Consider the following 24,391-nt stretch of genomic DNA (forward strand, 5'->3'; position numbering starts at 1 on the left):
AAATAAATATACATCTAACACTTCTCATCTGTTCTACCCTCACATTACAAATTCAGAACATAATAATTGGCAATTGCATTAAACTTATAAATGCATTGCAGCAGATATTACAAAAGCAGGCATCTGGATCATGTATTAGCATAGTATCTAGATTGTCTTTCCATTTTTGTTGCTCTTGTCTGGATTATTTCCAGTTTTTCTTTATCCTCCTTGAAGTTTGAGGCTCAAGATTGGACATAATGCTCCAACAAAAGCTTTGCTAATGTTGAATGGAGCAACAGGAATAGCTCCCTTGCCTTGAGCATGATACCCTCTACTAACATACCAAGCGGGGAAGAGATCGCAAACTCTGGTCCTCAAATGGCACAACAGATCTGGCCTCAGGTTTTCCACAATGAAAATTCATGAGATATATATTGACTATATTTGATTCAAGAGCCAGGTTAATTTGCATAGTTTGGTTGTGCTGAAAATTAGACCTGTTTGCAGCATTCAAGGACTGAAGTTTGCCATCACTGTAGTAGGGTGTTCATTTTTAGGGTACCGAAGGCAAGGCTTTTGGAAACCTTCTAAGGAGCATCATATGTCCTACTAATTTTGGGAGAATTACAAAAGGTGATAATGCATTCAGTTGTGCAATGGTGAAAAAAAAGTTTGTTGTGTCAAGAAGCAGGAGTTTTCACTTTGTTCATTATGAATTAGCTATTCAGAAATAGCATATCTTAAGTTTTTCAGTCACCAAACAGAAGATAGAGAAAAGATCACACACTAACAATGCAAAAAGACAAGGTGTGTGGTACAGAAATGAAATGTCTTCCGAATCTAGATATTCAAAAGTTGGGTGATTCAAAGCACTTTAATGTAAGAATTCTCAAAATCATATTGTTGCACAGGAAAGTACATCCTCTTGACACAGTCCCATATTTCACCCAAGGGCTGTGTCAGGAGTGACAATTGGGCAAAAGAAGCCTTAACTCTTTAAAAACTAAACAAATAGAATGTAATCACTAAGAGGACAAAATATACAAAACAATATAGTAGCATAACAGCATATAATACATACCCAAAGCAATCATGATATATACTTATACAGAGTTCTTACAGAAATGCTGACATAGTCATGGGATACATGCACAAAAAAAACATTGAAAAACTGCACTAAATCCTGCAACCAATCCTATCCAACCACCATTACAAGCACAGCATCTTCAGTGAGCCAATCAAACGACACTAAATATCCAATGAAATACTTTAAACAGAATCATTTGTTGAAGGGGTGGATTGGCATCTCCCAGTGAAGAATCGCCACATCACACTGAGATTTTCTATCAATTGTACATCTAAATGGTGGTATATGCCACCATTTAGATGTACAATTGATAGGATGTACAACTTGATAGATGTACAACTGATTTGTCAATGCAATCTCATGTATATAGGTTACACAAAAATAATGATTAAGAGCAGATTACATGAGCATAAAAGATGCACCACCACCCAAAAGATTACTGCCCCGATTGTACAACACTGTTAGACCATTCTCACAGTTTTATGGAATTGAGGGTGGAAATAGGGAAGCTAAACTCAACATGCGTGAGCAATATTGGATATATCATTTAAGTACAGAATAACCCTCAGGATTAAATGCAGAAATCGAATAGTATACTTTGATTTGAAGGAGGATTGAGGGTTTTTTTCTCTCTTTCTCTCTCTCTCTCTATATATATATACATACTGACAAACTGAGCATGAGCATTACTGTCACATAAGTATTAATAAAGTTGTGTTGTTTAAGCTCTCACAAGCAGTCATGTGATTGGTTTAGAAAAGCAATATAACCTTGAGGACAACAGGAAAGGCAGCTGTTCTGATCCCAGGAAGTTGGGTGACATCAGAAGCTGCTGAACCAGGCGGAACTCAGGCAATGAAGAAAATTATCCCCTGAAGAAGGAAGCATGTCTTCTGAAACCCAACCATGTAGGGTGACTTGGGTGTTTTGTGATGGTCAACAAACAATGAACAAGCAGGTGCTCAGGAAATAAAATAATTGTGGGCATTGTATGAAGGCCAGTACATAACAGCCACAACACGATTTCAACATAAAGTATCTCAGGATCAGTGAGTGACCGTTGGCAAGACTGGAACATTACAAAGATAATTAAAGTGTTTTCTAAAGTTTTATATGCAGATTCAGAAAATATTTATAAAAATAAGGAGATCAGATCAAAGATTATATAAGATGGGTGTGGCAGCCCTACAGTTGCTTTACGAGCTATGCTAAGTTTTAGCCCCAGAAATGATGGTCCATTAATGATTATTAGATTTAGTTTGAGTGATCAAAGTTGTTATTCATATGCTTGAGACACTAGTATAAATGGTGGAATTAGTACACATTTCAGTTTTTTGCATTTTCTATATTTTTGGACAGAGTACACTTATCCATTACATTGATAACATCTTATGATCTGGATGGGTATGGACATTCAGTTGTTCTTATTTGTTGACTGGCTTAATAGTTGTGATCTGAATTTACAATTTGATTTTCAGTACCATTGCTCCAGTATATTATTTCTGGATTCTCTCATTTTGGTAAATGTTGTTCACACCCATTTTCCATAAGCCGATGGACCGGATAACTTTATCTTATGACATCCATCATAGATGTACACTTCGGGACTATATCCCTGTGAGTCAGTTCCTTAGGGTATGGCAGTTTGTCTTCCAGTCAAAAAGTTTGATGTCTAGATTTTTGGCCAGAGGCTATCCTTAGTGCAAATTAAAATAAGCATTTAAATGCACCCTTTACACCAATCGAGATTTCCTTTTCAGTTCCCTATTGGTGGACCCAGCAGAATGTTTGACCTAAGTCCTCCCTTTCTCACAAAGAGTTGGCCGGTTTGCACTATAATCACTGGCCCATGCTATCATCTCACTCTGTTTTTCAGAGAAGCTCTCAGTTCGCATTCTATCACTGGAAAAATTTAAAAGACTGTCTGGTCTACTTGGAACTCTGTACTTCTACAACAGCTTCTCCTGGTTCAATTTTTGTTCACTGCCCTTGTGGCCACTGACTGCCTGCCCAATGTCTTTTCCCCTCTCTGTTTACAAGTATCCATCCCTTTTCTGGAAAAGAAACATTTTTAAATCACTCATCCACTTGTTTGACTACAGACATTGTATATTTTATAATGTGCCCCTGTTCCTTGCTACATGTGGTAATGACCACTCATCCCCTGAAGATCCAGATTTATAAACATAGTTCATTTATTCTTCTGTCTAAAGCAGATGCCTCCCTGGTATCACATTGGCTTAAAAACTCCCATTCTGTTACAGATTTAAACTTTTTTGCCATCGAGATTGTACAACGCTATAATGTGGGGGATGGGGAGCAATTTTTCTGAATTGTTAATGTGCCAGGAACAAAGATGGATTTTTTTTTGTTGTTTTATCTTTATTTCCCAGTGGATTAAATTATGACATTGACTGGATGGTGTTTCTTTAATATTAGTGGCTCTTCCTTTGGAGCCAGTACATCTTTTGTCTCTCCTGATGGCTTACTATGTTCGCATGACACATGAATATTTGTATCATAGGAGGGGATTTTTGCCTTGTTGTCATATCATACTTTTTAGTTTTAATTTACTATTCCCCCTCCCACCCCCATTTTTTCAGCTTCTTCTGGCTTGACGCATGACAGATCTTATACATTCTCATAATTCTACTCATTCATGCCTCTTATCTGATAGATGATTTACAATCATGTGACTAAGTTCAATCAAGAAATTCCGCTGGTCTCTGGAATTGTCAGACATTGCAAGTGTTTTTGTACACTACTACTACCCTCCTTTAATCTTATTTGCCTTTTGATATATGATTGAGGATTACTCATGTGGTCTCTTTAGTCTTCTTTGTAAGACTTTATTCACAAGGTGGTCTCTGATATCTCAAATTATGTCGAAATGCTTTGTGATTTTAAGTTTATATAATTTGATGTTTAAACATTTACAAAGTTCTTCTCCTAAGGCTTCATCTGCCCATCTTACAATACTGTTTATCAGATTGGTAGTTTTTGGTCAAGTGACATTTCATTCACAAAAATGTCTAGCTATTTTCCTGATTTAGACACCACTGATTGGCATTTTTTGGTCATGTGACTAGCTCCTATCAAAAAAAGTCCACCTAGTTTCTTTGGCTAAGATAATGTTCTTAGTTTTTATGCTGTCACATCACCACTTGTTATCCCCATTTATATTTTGGTTAACCAAGGTATCTCTCAGTGGTTTTACTTACCCACTCATAAGGTCCTCCAGCTGATTGGTGGTTTCTGATTATGTGAGTCTGTTGAAAATATTTCATTGGATGTTTAGAGTGTCTTTTGTAATGGCAGGCATTGAAGATGCTGTGCTTGTAATGATATATATCTCATGACTATCTTAGCATTTCTGTAAGAACTCTGAATAAGTATATATCATGATCATTTTGGATATATATTCTATGCTGTTACTCTGCTGTATTGTCCTCTTAGTGACAAGGTATGCAGGACAATACAGTATTCTATTTGTTTAATTTTTAGAGAGTTAAGGCTTCTCTTGCCTGATTGCACCTCCTGACGCAGCCTTCGGGTGAAACATAGAACCGTGTAAAGGGACATACTTTCCTCTTCAACAATATTTTTTGATAATTCTTAAACTAAAGTGCTTTGAATCATCCAACTTTTGAATATCTTGATTTGGAAGACATTTCAAGTTTATACTATACACCTCACCTTTTTGCATTAACTTTTTCAGTTACATATATCTTGAAGGTGTGATTGATAAAGAGGTGTTAAATACTGTAGATGTCTCATGATACTGAAAGCCACATTAACTGACATTTTTTCCTACCCAATGAAAACAAAATGCCATGATTGCTGAATTAATATATTTTTACTTTTTCTTAAAAATTATTTTTATGATGTAACATATTTTAGTAATTTAAACAAATGCATTTGAGTTTTTAATCCAAATGAATAAAACAACTAAAGCAGCATCTAAAAAATTAAATATGCAAGTATCAAATATAAACATTTTTGCATAAAATCAAATCAGCAAAAAGTAAAGGAATGCAGTATTTTAAAGAACTACAACATCCTTATTTTCTCATAGAAAAAAAGATATCAGGCATGTTTAATACCAGCTAGAACCTGCCATTACAAAACTGGCATTATTTCCTCTGCAAATTAATTTTATTACCTTATTCCAGTTTAGTGAATAGCCCTAAATACCTAATTTTATGGTTTTCATACATTAGCTTATCATTTGCATTTTGTACAATATTTTAGCTAATATAGAGAAATTAGCAAAAATTCTTCATTTGTATGGCTATTTTATTTTTGTTAATGAAATGATCAGTACAGGAAAAATGGCTACAGCGTGTAGTATTTCCTTGCATTAAAGTCTTGCTGGAGATGGCAACATTTTTATTGTGTGAAAACATCTATGCATTTGAGCCCATTTCTCTAAATTGTCACAATCATTTTGAATTGTAAACCTGTCCTCCAAGATGCTTTCCACCTTGATATTATTTGTGAATTTTACAAGCGTATTCTTTGTGCCATCCCTCAAGTTGTTCATAATGTCAGTCCTAGGCCCAGTCCCTGTGGATCCCTACTTGATATATTCTCCAAGGCTGATGATTTAATTTAATTAATTTATGATTTATATTCCACTTTCCCAAAGCAAAGCTTCAACTCAGCGTGGATTACATAATTAACATAAAACAATATTTCCTATTTCATAAAATGAACAATTGACAACTACTCAGGGTATGTTTTTCCACCAGTTATACATCCACCAAAATGTAATATAATTTAAATCATACTTTCAATTTCCTTGGTGTAACTTGCACTACACTGACTTGCAGAATCGACAAGATCTCTCAAGAAGGTAGGATTTGGGCATTCTTTCCTCTCCAGTCCCTCACATTCCATGCTCTTGTGGGACTCCAAAATAAAACCATGGGATTCACTCCAACTGAGTCCAAACATCTCATTTATTTTCTTGCACACATATACCATGACAAAGATTCCAGACAGGAAGTAGTTGTTCACAGCTCAATCAAATCCCAAAACCGCCAGTCCCTGAAATGGTATTAGTTCTGTTGGATGCAAGCTGATCATTCATGTCAGGCAATAATGCTCATACAGTGAGATTCCACTACAGTGGACTAATGCAAGCTCATAGTCTCACAAAAATATGCTTTGCTCCATGCCTCCATAAGAGGAATCCAGCTAAATCAGTTGGCATTACCCTCCCTGGAATTTACAAATGCTCTATAGGGAGCTGGGATCCCCTATGCCTGCATGCTGGAGAGAGCCATCTTGTCTGATCCTCAGCTCTCCAAAGAGTGACTCAACTCTAAATTTGGAGCATGCTCCGATAAAACAACACAAAACATTTACAATCCTATAAGTGATGCTGGAGCACCATTTTAATTAGTACCTATGGATTACATATTCCCCTCCTGAAACCTGGCATCCCCAAAGATACACTCATTTAACAATAGTTAAGTAAATTGATGACAGACAACTCAATACATTTAGCTATCATTGAATTAGAACAATATAATACTATATGGTCAAATCATCCACCACCTAACACATATAACACAACATTATTGATAAACTCACTTATGGCTACAATGATACCTTAATACTATTCTCTTTGTTAGAATATATCAACTTAGATGGCATACTACTAACCCAGTCAATATCCAGGTCCACATATAAGTAGTGCCATAGCAGAAGGTGTTACTATACAAAATTACATTCACAAGACAATACAATGTTAATGATATGGAGGAAATAGCTTAACTTTTCAGCTTGGATATGACACATACAAGCACAGAAAACGTGAAAGAACCTCCCATAGGGGTAGTAAGTATTAAGGTGAATCCATCAGGACACACCAATTAAAGTAAAACTGATTCTGAAAGTCCTAAGATAATCTCCAGTCAGATACAATTTTAATTAAATCTTTAGCACTGAACAATCTTGGTCACAATTACCAAAGTGCATACTCCCAGCAAGAAATCATTACTACTTTCCAGATCTTTAAAATAGTCATTATCATTTTAACTGAAAAATGAACACTAGTCCTTGGATGAAAATCCCCTTTCAGCAACTTCTGCTAAGTCCTTCTTTATTGTTCTGTGAAGAAACAGAAGTCAGATATTCAAAACAGCAGAAGCAATCAAACAATATGAACTCATTGTTTTCTTTTTAAATATTAAATATTATAACCAAAATATGAATTAGTTGTTCACCCAATAGGGCAAACAATAATATTGCCTGTATAAGGCACTAATGAGTGAGAGACTACAGTGCAGATGATGTAACAGGCCAGTCAATAGAATTCCTCATAATACTGTGAGGTTTTACAGAATTCAGTCCAAATTCCAAGGATACTCCATGAATTTGTTCCATCACCAGAACATGGCAACTACACTTGTAAGGAAGCAAACACAGGCCATAGTCATTTTACCGACCTAGATCCAACTTGGGAGGCTGGCTTCATCCCAGAAACTCCATCAGGGCCCTCCCACTGCACGTAGTTCTCATGGTCATATTTAAAACAGGAACAATTAAACCTTTCTTCAAATCAGAACTGTAGGTGAATCTCTGCAGCAGTTGTTATTGCTTTATCTTTTAGCAACAATGTCTCTGTAGTAGATAATCATTCATAGTGGTTAGGGTCCTGCTTTCCCACGATTGACCCATCTCCCAGCTTTTTGGTGACCATGGCAACTGGAGAGACATGCACCATTTGGTGCATCCGTACCTGCCTCTTCACATAGCAAGACTTCCTGATGCCACCAACTCGATAGAATAATGGTGCTTTCTCTTTTAGATGAGCCAGTTTGGGATCTTCTTTCACTTTCTCCACAATCTTTTGGTGAATCCACAGATCTTTATTCCTCTCAATCATCTCCATAGTCTACGTTAGGACATAAGGATATTTGTAGCCCCACACATTTCTTTTATCACCTTTCTGATGTCTCTCTCTGCTCTACAGAGGCACACCAAACTGTAGGTGTAAGGTTTTCCTGGCTCCAGCCACAGATCTTCTACTGTTTATCTGATAATGAGGATGATAAGGAACCACAGCTTGTGTGACAGATGCCACCTGCATTTCTTCTTCCTTTGGAGGATCATATTACGCCACTGCCTCAGCTGCACTCTGCTTTTTAGCATCAGGAATTTGATGCAGAGCTTTTATTTTCCTCCAGGGAATTATTCTTCCTTGTCACAGGTGAACATCCCCACACTGGCTGAAATTCATGGATGATCCATAGTCCATTCTCTGATACTACCTACCTAAATGCTCCACACAAAGAGTGCTATTATATAATCCCACAATGCATCCCACTCTGCACACACTGAAATAAAATATCCAAAAAATAAATATGGAGATATGGGATAGGTTTCATACATAGCAACCTTCTCAAATATTCTTTAAGGGTGCCTGGGATATAATTGTCAAAACCCCCCACCATAACCTCGTTATAATCACAATATGTTTTTTAAATGATTTTGCAAATAAAACTTAGCTGAGAGGGTTGAAAAAACAATCCAAACCAACAAGGCCATGTTTCAAAGAAACTTTCTTTTTCAGGGATAAGTTCTTTTCTACAATGCTGCTATGCTAAAGCAGATTTTATTCCAACATGGTTCCATGCTGTCATCAGAGTCATCATTTTAAATTCCCAGCATGCCCCTGCAGGGTCTCAGTGAGCAGATAGATTGTGCAGAGTGGGATGCATTGTGGGATACTCTAACTGATGGCAGTTCTCTCATATCCTGCTCCATCTCCACAATCACATCAAGTCTGTTCCTTTCTCTGCCACAGGGTCTATTGATACGGCTGGCTCATTGACTGGAAAACTGTCCTCTAGCAATGTAATTTGCTCTACTGACTTCAATTTTCCAATAATTTTACTGAAGTCTTCTTGGCTAGTGTAACCTTTCATTACTGCACTTGAATCCACAACAAACAAGTTCCCAGGGATAACAGTCTTCAGTAGCAAACTCTTTGTTTCAGGCAGTTCAGCCTCCACCCAACTCATTGCCTCCTGCAGAACTCAGCACACTCCACTCACCACCTCCCATGCTACTGGTGAGATCATTTTCTTCTCCCCTAAGAGGTTCAGTTTATCTAGACTGCCAGTGGCAACAGACTGATACTCCTCTTCCTCTTCTAAGGGTTTTTCAGTCATCATTCCTTTGCTGATTAGTAATCCACCTGAACCTCCGGTTTTAACCTCCTTCTTCCCTGCCTCCTTCCATTGCGGGTACTGCCACTGTTTGGATCCCACAGATGACACCGGGAAGGTGATCATACCACAACTGATTCCACCCTGTAAATCTCCCACTTCACCGAAGTGCTTCATACCTGCTAGACAGTCTGTCATGGGTTGAAAATGCAGGGCAATAAAACTAATGGTATGCAATATCTAGTGCCACTGGTTTGCAAGGTACTCTGCAAAACTTGCAATCCATCTTCACCATGACCCAGCCTCATTCGAAGATTAGCAAAAGATTTACAGGGAAATTGTGCTCCATACTTTTTCTCTTTTTCATTGCTCTGTAAAATGTTTTATAACACACTCTGTCTACCATGCTCCACACTGCGCCAGACTTCTCAGTGCATGGGACAATGGTCTAACTAATGTGTACATGATGATATGGTGTACAAAGATAGGCATCGCATGATGACTTACTCTTGATGCACAGAAGATGCCACAATTCTAAAGAGCTCTTTCTGAATTTGTGCAGACTGTGTAAATCTTCTTTATTCACTGAAATTTCAGTGATGATAGATCACATGTCTATCTTAGGTTTAATGTGCACAATTGCACCAAAAGTCATGAATGCACAAACTGTTCAGAATTCGTTTTTGCACACAAAAGTCATACATTCCTGGCACCAATTTTGTAACCTGCACTGCACTGTCTCTTAGAATTAGCAGGATCTCTCAAAGGGTAGGTCTCGGGTAAACTTTCCTCTCCAGTTCCTCCACACCCATGCTCTTGTGTAACTTCAAAATAAAACCATGGGATTCACTCCAATTGAGTCTAACCATCTTGTTTATGCTCTTGCATATAACATGATAAATGGAGTGCAACTGTCTTGTTTATTTTCTTGCATATAACATGACAGACAGATTCCACATAGCAGTTGTTCACAACTCAATCAAATCCCCAAACTGCCAGTACCTCAAATTATATTAGTTTTCTTTGATGCAATCTATTCATCCATGTCAGGCAATGTTGCTCATACACTGAGATTTCACTAAACAGTGGACTAACGCAAGCTCATAGCACTCACAAAAATATGCTTTGCTCCATGCCTCTGTAAGACGAATCTAGCTAAATCAATTGACATTACCCACCCTGGAGCTTGCAAATCCTCCACAGGGAGCTGGGATCCTCTAAGGCAGCATGCTGGAGAGAGATATCTTGCCTGATCCTGAGCTCTCCAAAGAGTGACTCAACTAAAGTTGGAACGTGCTCAGATAAAACATCACAAAACATTAACAACCCCACGAGGGGCATTAGAGTTCCATGGGTTACACTGGAATATAATGTATTTTTTGAAACATCTACTTCAAAATTTCAAGTATCCAAAGAACAGGCCCATAGAACCCTTTTCTTTTTCTCTCTTGTTTCCTGTATGGCTATCATTGCGGAAAACCTCATTTCAACATATGGATTCAAGTATAACAGCACATTCTTAGAAAACAAGGAGCGGTTTTCTGTCTCTGTAGTCCTTTCCAATGCAGTCACTAGCTGTCCAAAATACTGTTGCTGTAAGAGTATTATTTGGTTCTCCCACAATTTATTCAGCACAGAAAAGGCTAATACTACAGGACAATGCCATCCTGGGAACTGCAAAAAAACAAATTGTAAAAACTGGCCCAATTTACTATTGCTATAATTAGAGCCCCACCACGTCACTTAAAGTTCTTACCTGTCCCCCTTTAGGCTGGTATCTGATGTTGTCTACTGACCCAATTTTGGACCGAACGTTTTTTAGGTCCGGTAATGGCTGGCTTAAAAACCGTATTTGCTTCGGCGTCCCAGGAGATTTTGGGGGTGTACGTATGACGGCCACTTTCTTTTCGGTGGGCACGAGTATGCCAGATTTGGGCGTGCCTGGAGTGCGAGGGGTTTTAGAATAGCTTGGTGTGCCAGGGGTGCCAGGGGTACGAGAGGAGTAGCTAGGCGGCGTACTAGGAGTAATAGCAGTAGATCCAGGAGTTGTAGGTGTACATGTACCACTTCTTCCTGTCCGGCTTCGAATAGGCTCTGACCCTACATTAAAGGAAAAGAAATATATGCAGATAAAGAATGGTTAATGGAGGCATCCTTACTTATTTTCCTCTCCAGTATTTCCAAATAGGCTAAAATCTGTATGTGCTACTGCCCACAAATTTCAGAGATATTTTCCAATGCTATTCTTTTTCTATTCTTTTCTCTATATTATATAACAGCTAAAGGGGTAGTTTTGTAACATCACACATAAGTTACCCAGCAAATATACACATAAATTACACCAATTTTCAAAGTGGATATATGCATGTTAAGTTAGCTTTGAAAATTATTCCACCAAATCTACCACCACACACTTATACCTTCTTTTTAGTGTGTGTGGAAATTTTTCATGAATATTAATGTGCATTTGTCCAAACCCCTCCTCAGCTTCATCTTCAGAAATGCCTCAATTCGGTCTGGGTAAACTTACACATGAACAGAATACACATGTGTAAGTTCACCCGCAATTTTAAAAAAGCCCAGTTCTGGGGGTAAAACACTATTTTACCCATGGAAATGCTTTTGAATATTGCCCTCCCTATGACTACTGTTCAAGGATGGGAATCAAAATTCATGAGTTTTAGTCCTAGTTCTACCACTTCTTCTGTGCAACCTTAGTCCCGAAGGTATATAGCCTGAAGATGGGCATCATGATTCCTGCCCATGACCAGATTTGGATGGTCTCTTGTCGTTAAGGAAGACTGAACAATGATTTATTTTTAATTGGCAGACGTCAGGTCCTCGGGGCCTTAATGGACCAATTGAATGGAGCTCTTTCCTATAAAGTAATTTGATGTGTAATAACATTTTTATGTTACATATGTATTGAAACAAATAGAGGTGTTTTGTATTACAATATAGGAAGTGAAAGAGTTGTTTAGTTAAGACATAAATAATATAGTGGGGTTATGATTATTAATAGATGGGACACAGATGTAAACTATTTCCGGATGATTCTTGATTAGTTGGATTTATAAAGAGGGAGTAGAATGATGAGCATGGTGACATACAGAAAACGGCGACAGAAGATGTCATTTCCGGTAAAACGTGAGTAACGGGGAACATGGCAGTAAGAGAATGATATGTGTTGCTGGTAAGGTATTTTAATATTGTGTTTTTGGTTTGTAGATAATTGATAATTTTTGAAAATTGAGGAGATGAAGTAAACGTTTGAAAATTGCTGAGATTCGCCGTTGTGAGTAAAATAATATATACATCAGGAGATGGAATTGTGTTTGTGAAATTAAGGTTTATATGGTGAGTTGATATATTTTTATATACATAGCGATTTTGTAGATATTAGAGTGGACTTGTTGGGTTAAGGAGTAATTTAAGATATGTTATTATTGTAGGACAAGATTGGAAGAATTGTTCAAAAAACAGTTATTGTTAGTCCCTGAGGAAGCCCTCATGAGAGAGGGTGAAATGGAGATATCTTTGTTGGACCATAAAAAGAGGGAGGATTACATGGCTGCTTGATGAAATAATGAAGTATCGATGATACAAAAACATTAATAAATAGTTTGGATTATAGAAGAAGGGAATATATGCATTTTTTATAAATCAATTGTGAAACATAACATTTGAGTAATGATTGTTATATACATGTATATGTTTTAGGTATTTAATGTGATGAAGTAAAGTATATAAAAGTGGTAAGAAATTATTATAGTGATGGAATATTTTTAAATGGTATGAATGCATGGTATGATTGGGATAGTTAGATTTGGATATTTATGTATTTCGTAAATAAATATTTGTAGAAACAATATTGAAAATACATATTTTCTCTGTGAGTGTATTTGTGTATTAGTGTAGGGAAAATTTTGAAAACAATACCCTCTGTAATTTTGACTCCTGTCAGGGGGGGGCATAAAAGCCCCTACCTCCCTGATGGTTTACATAGAACATGGCCCATTTGGTCGTCCTTCTGGATTAAGATTTTCTTTCCCAAAAGGAGGTGAGAGAAAGCTTTCAGAACATAGTAAATGGTTCTCAGCCCCAGCTGATTGATTTGCAGATGACACTACACTGAGGACCACAATCCTTAGGTCCATGTCACATCAGTGTGTGCTTCCCCTACCTTTTAGTGGATATATCAGTAGACAGACACTTCATGCAATGGTACTCTTAATGAGAGGCCCACCTTTAAAACTTCTGAATTCATCCTCCACTGAAGGGATGCTCTCATTGTGGAAGTCATGGAGATTTGGTGTGATAATTGTTGCTAGATCATTGGCTTCAGAGATCACTGAAGGTTCTACATAGGCAGACAAGTTAAAAGTACAGCATGTGCTGTAGTCGCCATGTGAACAAGAAGAAACAGGACTAACTTTGCTGATGTTCAGTCTTGTTGAAGGAAGGTGCTTACTAGGCCCATTAGCAATGCAGTTCTATTGACAGGGAGAAAGGTTTTCTCTGAAGCCCCGGGCTCCTATGAATTGAATTCTAAGAACCAGAATCAGATTTGACTTGGCAAAATTGACTAGAGCAGTGGTTCTCAAATCTGTCCTGGAGGACCCCCAACCAGTCAAGTTTTCAGGATATCCACAATGAATATGCACGAGATAAAATCTGCATGCTGTAGAGGCAGTGCATGCAAATTTATTTCATGCATATTCATTGTGGATATCCTGAAAATCTGACTAGTTAGGGGTTACCTAGGACAGGTTCGAGAACCTCTGGTTTAGAAAGCTGAGGGACTGGAGGAGCCATATGGACTTCTTGATTGACTCTAGAACACCTGATGGAGATGGAGATGGACCCATCACCAACCAATCATTTCCTGCCAATGAAGCTGTGCCACCTGCCAATGATGCTGGGCCACACTTCTGCACATCATTTCTTGAACACACTTGGGGCACTGAAAGACCAAAGGGGGAGCACCTTGTTTCAGTGGTCTGCATCTTTCACCACAAATCTGAGGAATTTCCAGTGAGCGGAATGAATGGAACTGTGAGCATAAGTGTCTTTCATATCCGGTGCACACAACCAATCCCTTGGTTGAATGAAAGGGAAAATCATCTGGAGTGAGTTCATCTCAAATCTCTTTTGAATCAGCAATTGGTTCACTCTCCATAAGTCTAAAATAGACTTCACTCCCCTGACTTCTTAGGAATTAGAAAGTACTGGGAATAGAATCCTTGGTCACACTCCTGGGAAGGTATAGGTTCAACTGCCTTCTGAAGAAGGAGCAATTTCACCTTTAGCTGCAGTTGGGCAGACTGAAAAGAATCATAGTTGATGATTGAAACTTGTTGGTTTGGAGCTGGGTGAGAGAAATTTGACTGATAGCCATACTCCACAAATTTCAGGATCCACCAGTCCTGTGATCTGGAGACACTCAAAAAGAAGAACTGAATACTTCCCCCACCAGAGAAGGTGGGGAAGTGGGTCTTAAGAGTCATAAAAAAATGGGTGCCTGGTTTAGGCTGCATCTGCTGTTGATCGTTGGGCTGATGTCATAACATAAGAGCATAAGATATGCCATACTGTGTCAGACCAAGGGTTCATCAAGCTCAGTATCCTGTTTCCAAAGAGTGGCCAATTCAAGTCACAAGCACATGGCAAGTACACAAACATTAATTAGATCCCATACTACTAATGCCGGCAACAAGCTATTGATTAACAGCAGATTATGGACCTCTCCTCTGTTGACCTTGAGCGGGCAACTGGCAACTGCTGCTACTGAAAAGTAGAAGGAGCTTGATGATGCTGAAAGAGTGGGAGGGACACCTTTGGAAAAATGGGCTTTTGTAAGATAAGTGCTGGTATCAAGAGGGAGTCAGTTGATCCTCACCCCAGCGGATAAAAATTGTGGTGTGGATTAATGCTTCTTAATCAGAGCCACCATCTCTTTAAATTTGTCAATAAGTTATCCACTGTACAAGGTACATCTGTGAAATGAAAATACACATTCTCTCTGAGGCCACTCACTGATAAACATGTGAGCCTTTGGACTCCTATAGAAGCAGCCAAAGTAAGGCAGCAGTATCAGAAGCTTCATATACGGAATGGATAATGTGCTTCTCACATTTCTCCATGTCTTCCATTGCTTCACAAGGGTCTGCCTGTTCTAGGTCTGACAATTTCATTCAGGGGTAGATTTTAAAAGAAGCGCGATCAGCCTACTTTTGCTTGCGCATCAGACTCAAGCAAAAGTACGCTGGATTTTAGTAGATACGCGCGGAGCCGCGCGTATCCACTAAAATCCTGGATCGGCGCGCGCAAGGCTATCGATTTTGTATAGCCTGCGCGCGCCGAGCCGCGCTGCCTCCCCCCGTTCCCTCCAAGGCCGCTCCGAAATCGGAGCGGCCTTGGAGGGAACTTTCCTTTGCCCTCCCCTCACCTTCCCCTCCCTTCCCCTACCTAACCCACCCGCCCGGCCCTGTCTACACCCCCCGCTTACCTTTGTCGGGGGATTTACGCCTCCCGGAGGGAGACGTAAATCCCCGCGCGCCAGCGGGCCTGCTGCGCGCCGGGCCGCGACCTGGGGGCGGGTACGGAGGGCGCGGCCACGCCCCCGGGCCGTAGCCACGCCCCGTACCCACCCCCAAAACGCTGCCGACACGCCCCCGGAACGCCGCGACGACCGGGCCCGCCCCCCGACACGCCCCCGACACGCCCCCCTCCGAGAACCCCGGGACTTACGCGAGTCCCGGGGCTCTGCGCGCGCCGGGAGGCCTATGTAAAATAGGCTTCCCGGCGCGCAGGGCCCTGCTCGCCTAAATCCGCCCGGTTTTGGGCGGATTTAGGCGAGCAGGGCTCTGAAAATCTACCCCTAAGGGGGTAGATTTTAAAAGAAGCGCGATCAGCCTACTTTTGCTTGCGCATCAGACTCAAGCAAAAGTACGCTGGATTTTAGTAGATACGCGCGGAGCCGCGCGTATCTACTAAAATCCTGGATCGGCGCGCGCAAGGCTATCGATTTTGTATAGCCTGCGCGCGCCGAGCCGCGCTGCCTCCCCCCGTTCCCTCCAAGGCCGCTCCGAAATCGGAGCGGCCTTGGAGGGAACTTTCCTTTGCCCTCCCCTCACCTTCCCCTCCCTTCCCCTACCTAACCCACCCGCCCGGCCCTGTCTACACCCCCCCCTTACCTTTGTCGGGGGATTTACGCCTCCCGGAGGGAGACGTAAATCCCCGCGCGCCAGCGGGCCTGCTGCGCGCCGGGCCGCGACCTGGGGGCGGGTACGGAGGGCGCGGCCACGCCCCCGGGCCGTAGCCACGCCCCGTACCCGCCCCCAAAACGCTGCCGACACGCCCCCGGAACGCCGCGACGACCGGGCCCGCCCCCCCGACACGCCCCCGACACGCCCCCCTCCGAGAACCCCGGGACTTACGCGAGTCCCGGGGCTCTGCGCGCGCCGGGAGGCCTATGTAAAATAGGCTTCCCGGCGCGCAGGGCCCTGCTCGCCTAAATCCGCCCGGTTTTGGGCGGATTTAGGCGAGCAGGGCTCTGAAAATCTACCCCAAGGGTTTTAGCGTCTGGCAACAATCATGCCAAAAACTGCCAGTGCCAGTGAACTATGATTTGGGCATTTATAATGGAACCCTGGAACACTTTTTCCCCAAATACACCCAATGCCTTTGTGTCCTTCTCCAAGCACATGTTATGTGATTACAAGTGTGCTTATCACACTTGAATGCCAATTTCACAACCACAGAGTATGTGGTAATTGCACCAAGCCAAAACCTGGAGTGAACTGCAGCCTTTATATTTCAAGTCCAGCTTCTAGAAGACATAAGGTAGGTGTTTGCCACATCCTCATCTGAAGATCCTTAAGAAGCCTGTAAACAGGAATAGCTGCAGACTCAACTGGAGACTGGAGGAACCAAAAGAAACCAAATACATCTATTCTTGGTTCTTTTCTTTTCTAACTGATGGCCAGAACCTTTGCCAGCTTATCAAAATATTTGGAGAGGTAGAGATCCTATGGAGGAGATGTTATGCTCAGGCAAGACCGGAAGGGGATCAGATGGAATCTCAATGAAATGCACCTCATCCCCTGACTACTGGGAAACTGAGCCACAATCCCAATAATGAGGAAGCCAACTGAGGTTGAGACCTCCATTGGTTCAAAGGGGAAAATTCTGATAGGAATCCAAAGTGGATGGATCCAATCTCTTCACTCTCTGAAATGTGAAGGGAATCCCCAGGGAAAGGAGCATCTATAACTTTATGGTGAGGACTTATTCCAATTGGTGTGGGACTAGGAAAAGCCTCCCTGTGGGGAAAGCTTTCCTACATCTTGGAAAGACGAAGTTCTAATCCCCCTTTTATAGGCGTTAGTAAAGAAATTCTTTAGTAACTGCTATATCTGGGCTTCCACCAGTTGAGTGATTCTCTGGGCTGGAGTTGGAGGAGATAGGTCATCTTCCGAGAACAAGATTGGCTCATCCTCACTCAGGGCTGCCAATAGAGCAGAAGAGTAACCTGTGTAGGCTGCGAGCTCTGAGGTGCTCAATGCCAGCTGCTTCAGTAACTCCTGCCGACTAGCATCCCATTCCAAAGATGGTACTGGTTCCCTCCGCATAATGATAGGAATTGTGGATTTTTGGACATCTGTGCCGAGGTGCTCCACTCTGATACCACTGATGGTGCCTTGTTTTTTCTGCAAAGTGTACTGAAGGCTCCCTTGAGCTCCAAGTTGATGACACAAATGGCACACTGGTTGGCCCAGAACTAGGAAAAAATAGATAACTTGTACCATGGGTATCTTTCATACCATAAGCAATGGCAACATTTGTGCCAGTGAGGAAAGGTCCCACCATTGAGGAGGGTCCCACTCTCATTGAACCTTGCATCAGTGGCTCTGGCCTCTTCTTAAGCTCTGAGGTGGATGGTCATGAAGAGTCCCTCATGCCACTACATCATTTTTCTCAGTGCCTCCTATGGCATCACAGGCCTCATCATCATGCTCAAACCTCCAGAGGTCCGCACCATGGGGGCAGAGGGGAGAAGAGTCTTCCAGTGCTATGGGAATGAGAGAGGAATGCTTCACTCCTTTACTTCTTGTGCCTGGAACCTGAAGAGGCTTTGCTTCTTGACCTCATGCCAAGGCGTAGGGCTTTTACTCTCAGGCAACTTTGTTAGGGCCTCAGTTTTCCAGCTGCACCCTGGATGACAGTGATTAGACCCACTAAAGTGGTAGCAGATGGAATGACACCTTTGATGTGGGCCTTCATTCTGTTGACCACAGGTATTTTGGTCTTGGGCTTCTCAGTCTTTGTCAAAATCATCTTAACTTTTCTCTTCTTTTTCAGAACTTAAAATTTCTATTTGAGGGGCTGCCCAGGCAGTGGCAGAAACAATATTCACTCAATAAGATAGCTCAAGGAATTACGCCCCATAAAGTAGACACCGACGTCAGGCTCATTGGTCTATAGTTTTCTGGATCACCCCTGAAGCCCTTTTTAAAAAACTGTCATCACACCGTCCAGTCTTTAGGAATCATGGTTGTTTTAAATGATAGGTTTCAGATTACTACTAACAGATTAGCGATCAGAACTCTAGGGTGGATACCATCCAGTCCCAGTAATTTGTTACTCTTTAGTTTGCCAACCTGATCTATTACATCCTCTAATGTCGCAGATATTTGTTTCAGTTGCTTGGAATCTCCACTAATAAAGAATGTTCCCAACATCTTTCTCCTTGAAGACCAAGGCAAATAATTCATTCAGTTTTTCTGCATTTCTTTGTTCTCCCTGAGCACCCCTTTTACCCTTCAGTCATCTAGCAGCCCCATCTGACTCCCTCACAGGATTTTTGCTTCAAAAGTACTTGAAACATTTTGTATTATTAGTTTTTGCTTCACTTGCAAGGTTTTTCTCAAAGTCTCAAATCAGCATCTGATTTGGGGAAAAGCATGTCTGTTGCCTGTACTGGCACCTTGAGCATTTTCAAAACTCATGGGCTGGCATTTCTTGATTGCTTATTTAGCACACACATGATCAGCCAGCAAGCGCCAGACCACAAGTTTTAAATAAGCTGGTATACCTTAAAAGTATGTTGTCGATCAGAAGCTGCGCGTGAGAAAGATTTAAGTTGCACTTAGAAGAAACATTGCTCAGGATGTCTAAGCTGGTGGCAGTAAGGTCAAACATAATGTTAAAGTGCCAGGATAAGGAGAGTAATATATCTTTTGTATCTGATAGTGAAGAGCTGCATAAATCAAAATTAGAAGACAGGGAAAACATAAGCTATTTTCAGAATTATTTTTCAGATAATGAATTAGAATTTCCAGAAATTCAGAGATCCAGAGATTAGAAAGTACTGGGAAATGAAAACTTGTCCACACTCCTGGGAAGGTATAGTTCAACTTTCTTCTGAAATAGGAGCAATTCTACCTCTATTTGCAGGAAAGTTCTGTTTTGTTCTTTTTTGGTGCCATTTTGAATTAGACAAGAAAAATTAATTTATTTGTATACAATTAGTTTCATCAAAATGAAAACTGTATGGGGTGATTTCTTTACCTCACAGAAACAGCTTGAGCTATGCTGAACATATGGTTATCTAAAGGGTGAATTTTAAAAGCCCAGTGCGCGCCAAAACCAGGAGATACGTGAATATGACTTCTGGCTGGCACGCACCACGTGGATTTTAAAAGGCCATCGAGTACACACCTATCTCCTGGTACGCACACAAATAAGAATTTGCAAAAAGGGGCAGCTGGCAACTGCTGCTACTGAAAAGTAGAAGGAGCTTTTATATTATTACTTACACGCCATCCATAGCAGTAGTAAAGTTACACGGCAGGGGATCCCAACACGCACTATGCTCATAAATACTTACTTGCACATTTCATGTTAAAGTCACAGAATGTCCATGACCCATCCATGCCCAGCCCAGCCCAGACCATGAGCTTTATAAAGGATGCAATGGTTTTTCATTCTCAAATACATCTATTTGTTTATAGCAGGGCTGCCTTGGTTATGGTTCCGTCAGCACGACTGGACGTTATACGTCATCACGTCTGAATTCTGTTTTGAATATTCACAGCTGATGGGTCGCTATAGCAATGGTTTACATATGACGGTCTGACGTCATTACGTGCTCAAAACCACGGGCTTTTTTAAAGGGTAGACATTTCAAGGTTTGTTCTGTCCCGCTGTAGTTTATCACTTTGGAGACGGTTTCGTCCGGGATAAAGGTCTGCGTGCTGTGACTTCTCATAGCTAAGTATATTACAAAAATAGTATTTGTTTCATATATATTCTCCTATTCCCAAACAGCATCTGTTCTACAATCTTTTGCAATTGACTCCTGAAGAAGCGATATTTATCGCGAAACACCAGCCGTTGTCGGGCATACTATTCTTCTATTACATCTTGAGGAACAGATGTCATTAACTTTGACTGTAAAAATTTGGGAAATACTATACATACATTGTGAAGTGATTAACAAATGCCGCACATGACGAGTAGTCCGAACGGCAAGTGATTATACTGCCGTTGTCAGGCTTGCTGATGCGGTTTCATCAAAACTTTTGAACACATTGTTATACATTGGAAGTGCACAGCTCTAAAACTTATAATTCGAGTCTTTGTTGGGTTTGTTTGTTTTACGTGCTGATTTTATAACATGTGCGCACCAGTGTGCGCATATTATAAAATCAGATGGCCGTGCTCACATGTGCTCGCGGATTTTAAAATCTGCATGCATGTGTAAACAGCTCGCGACTCACATGCGTGGGGAGGAGAATTTTAGCAAAATACTTGCGGCGATGCAATAGGGCCTCCCCCAGTTCCCTCCCAGTCCGCTCCAATTAAGAAGTTGCCTGGGATGGAACTTTCCTATCCCTAACCCTACCCTTCCTACCTCTTCCCTCTCCTCTCCGACCCCTAACCTAACCCTACCTATCCCTAATTTTTTTATTTTAATACTTACTGCTCCCCAGGAGTAGAAGTAATCTTCTCATGCCAGCCGGCTGCCGGCATGCGCTTCCCCAGGGCAGTGACTGATGGCGTTGTCCTGGCCCAACCCTCACCCTGACCCTCCTCGCCCAGACAGGGCCCGGCACTTCGGCACGTAACGGGGTTTACGAGCATGGCTGTGTCCATTCTAAAATGCATGTGGTGCGAGCAAGGCCCAGTCACATGCATAACCCGCATTTTTTACAGGCGTGGCCCTTTTAAAATCGGGCTGTTAGTGTTTAACAGTAACAAAATATATATTCATAACCTATAACCAATTTTGAATAAGTGCATTTTATGTCTTAATTTTTTTGTAATGTTGATTTTAATATTAATAATTTTGTATTTTATTTATAATCCAGTTTTTCAGGCACTTAAAATTGGATTACATTCATAAAGTGTAAGTATTTCCCTATCCCCGGAGAATTTATAGTCTAAGGGCCTTTTTACTAGGAATTTCTCCATGGACATAAAATGAGAGGAATGCTTTAGTAAACGGGCCCCAGGGATGGTAACTTTAGAACGAGCACGTCATGTCCATATATGCATGTATGTGGGTGCCAGCACACACAGGCTGGAAATTTAAGTTGTCCGTGGAAGTGTGCATGTATTATATAAAATACGCCTAGCACACCTATGTGTACTCCTAGTTTTAAGCATTTACACAAGCATCTGATAATTGCACATTTTCCACACACAAGTGAGGCGATTTTATAAGCTGCACGTGTATGAAATGACCAGTTTAACTAGTTCCTTCACCAGTTTGCCCAGTTTCTCTCTAGGTCATCAAGATTCTCCTGGTTCTTTAGCCTGCACTCCCCCGACTCTACCCAGACCCCTCATGCAATCCATATTTCTTCAGACTTACACCTGATAAATGGCAGAATATGCTTGGGGAAGAGCCGTATGGTCGCTGCATTCATAGGATATAAAATCACTACCCTCACGTGGATATGTTGGCTCTGCCCTACCCCTATTCTGCCCCTTTTTTTCAAGATGAAAGCTATTCACACACTGCTACTTGCGCGCATATGTGCGGTGTTTATAAAATAACCCTAGCATGAATAAGTGCTATACAAGCACGCATTTATGACTTTTTGTACGCACAGCACTTTTAAAATTCATCCCTAAGTTTGTACCCGAGGGATTGGATGGTGAAGTGACTCCCCAAGGTCATGAGGAGTAGTGGGATTTAAACCCTCGTTTCATTGGTACACAACCCACTGTTCTAACCACTAGTCTGCTCCTCTACTCCGCCAAAATTTTGAGGACTAGTGATCCATTATTTTAGCGTTTCAAATGTGGCTTGTTTATATTTTAAACACATTTATCTATCCCCTTATTAAACTCTTTATCGTGTATCATATTCTCAAAGTGGTGATTTGTGACATGTTACCTGTGATGTGTTGGATGGTCTTCAGTGCACATCAGATTACTTCATAATTGTTCAAGCAAAAATATTTAATAAAAGTATGTATGCTTTTCCACTTGTTTCCTTTCTTTCCCTCAATTCAAAATTTCTGGGAAATTTACATCTCTAGACAAAAGCTGAAGAGAAATGCTGAACTAATTACACAGGGAATACAAGAAGAAAAATATCCAAACTCAATGCTTTCATAACTTGCTTCTCAGAACCTTTGCAAGGCATAACCACCAATAAAAGCAGAAAAAGAAAAAAAATCTAACTGTTCATTTCACCGGAATAAGATGGCCGTGAGCTTTCCAAGCAGAGCCCTATTTGGTAAGATTGTACAGATATCTGCTTAGCACATGATAGAAGAGTGCATCAGATTTTTCGCCATCTACAATGGGAAGCAGATGCATTTGTGGGAATTTATTTAATTAAAACCCAGGGCCAAAAAAAGCTGTTATCAAGCCACAGCTACCAGTACTTATTGCATTCTGACTGGTCTTGGAAATGTTTCAAACAATTCATATTTTTGACAGATGTAGGACTATTTGATAAACCCGAGTCAACTGACATTTATATACAAATTTAGGAATTGAGATACTAAGGATTTTCCCATAGACACAGAGTGGGAAAAGTGCCTTAATAAATCAGACCCTTAGGGCCTCATTTTCTAAAGTTTCGAAGGCCTGCGATACTTTAGAGAATGAGGGGTGGGGGGCCGAAATGGGGGGTGAGTCTGCGCTGCCGGTTTCACACCCAATAGCGCCACCATAGGAGGTGTAGCTATTGGGAGCGAACTCGGACGCGAAAAGGGCCTCACCTTTTCGTCGTCCGCGGCGTCTTCACGGAGTCGGCCCCGGTGACGCCCCGACTCCTCCTCTTCTGGGGCCGACCCCGCCCACATTTTGGTATCGCGTGCGAAACATCCCTTACCGCGTGCGATACGTTTAGAAAATAAGGCCCTTAGTTTGGTAGAAAAAGTAATTTTACAGTGGTAAAAAGCCCACAGAGGGCTGACTTCAAATCTTCATTTGCATAACCTCCAGTTCATTGTTCTGCAGGGTACTTCTGAAAATAATGCATCAGTAGCTACCTTAAAGACTCCTTCATAAAAGACAAAGAACCCTGGTAGTCTACTTAAACTAGTTTCTCCAGAATAAACTAAGAAGGCAGATTTCAAAGATTTTTTTTTCTTTCTGGCAATACATGTAACAAAAAGAAAAGTCTCTGCAAATTCAGAATTTTGTAGCAACTATTTCTGACTGTCACATTGAAGAAAATAGCATTTTTTAGAAAGCTCCCATTCTTCTTATATTTACCAGGAGACCATCGATTGAAAATAAACCTACTGGTAGCACGTCGCGCTGACGAGGAAATGGAGGAGGCGAAGGAGCTATCCTCTCGGTCTGGGGGAAATGTTCTTCGGGAAGGAATGATGGAAGAAGGTCTTGGTAAAGCAGAACGTTTCTCAGGACTCTTGCTTATTCCATCCTAGCAACAGCAAAAAAGAAACAACTTAATGAAAATTCATATTTGAGGCTTTAAGTCTTATCCTTTTACTTTTATTCCGAACAGATGGTTTGAAATTGCAGAGGACTTACATTATAACCAGTCTATGCTTCAGTTTGGGTTCTCCACATGCACCTACCCCATTGGTTTTCATTATACAAACTCTTAAGAAGTCTCATTCCTTGCTGCTCTACTCAAGTAAAGTTGCCT

The 24,391-nt window shown here is 41.0% G+C and overlaps 1 protein-coding gene across 1 annotated transcript in view; it reads right to left on the minus strand.

Moving 5' to 3' along the window:
• Nucleotides 1–24,391, minus strand: part of MAP2 (microtubule associated protein 2) — a 752,988-nt gene that overhangs the window by 31,799 nt on the left and 696,798 nt on the right. Inside the window, exons 18-19 of the mRNA XM_029607915.1 lie at nucleotides 24,022–24,163; nucleotides 11,006–11,349 (exon numbers count right to left, since the gene is read on the minus strand). Coding sequence (XP_029463775.1) covers nucleotides 11,006–11,349; nucleotides 24,022–24,163 — 486 coding nt within the window. The remainder of the gene's footprint in view (nucleotides 1–11,005; nucleotides 11,350–24,021; nucleotides 24,164–24,391) is intronic.

The sequence above is a fragment of the Rhinatrema bivittatum genome, chromosome 6, assembly GCF_901001135.1.
Source record: "Rhinatrema bivittatum chromosome 6, aRhiBiv1.1, whole genome shotgun sequence".
Taxonomy (NCBI): Eukaryota; Metazoa; Chordata; class Amphibia; order Gymnophiona; family Rhinatrematidae; genus Rhinatrema; species Rhinatrema bivittatum.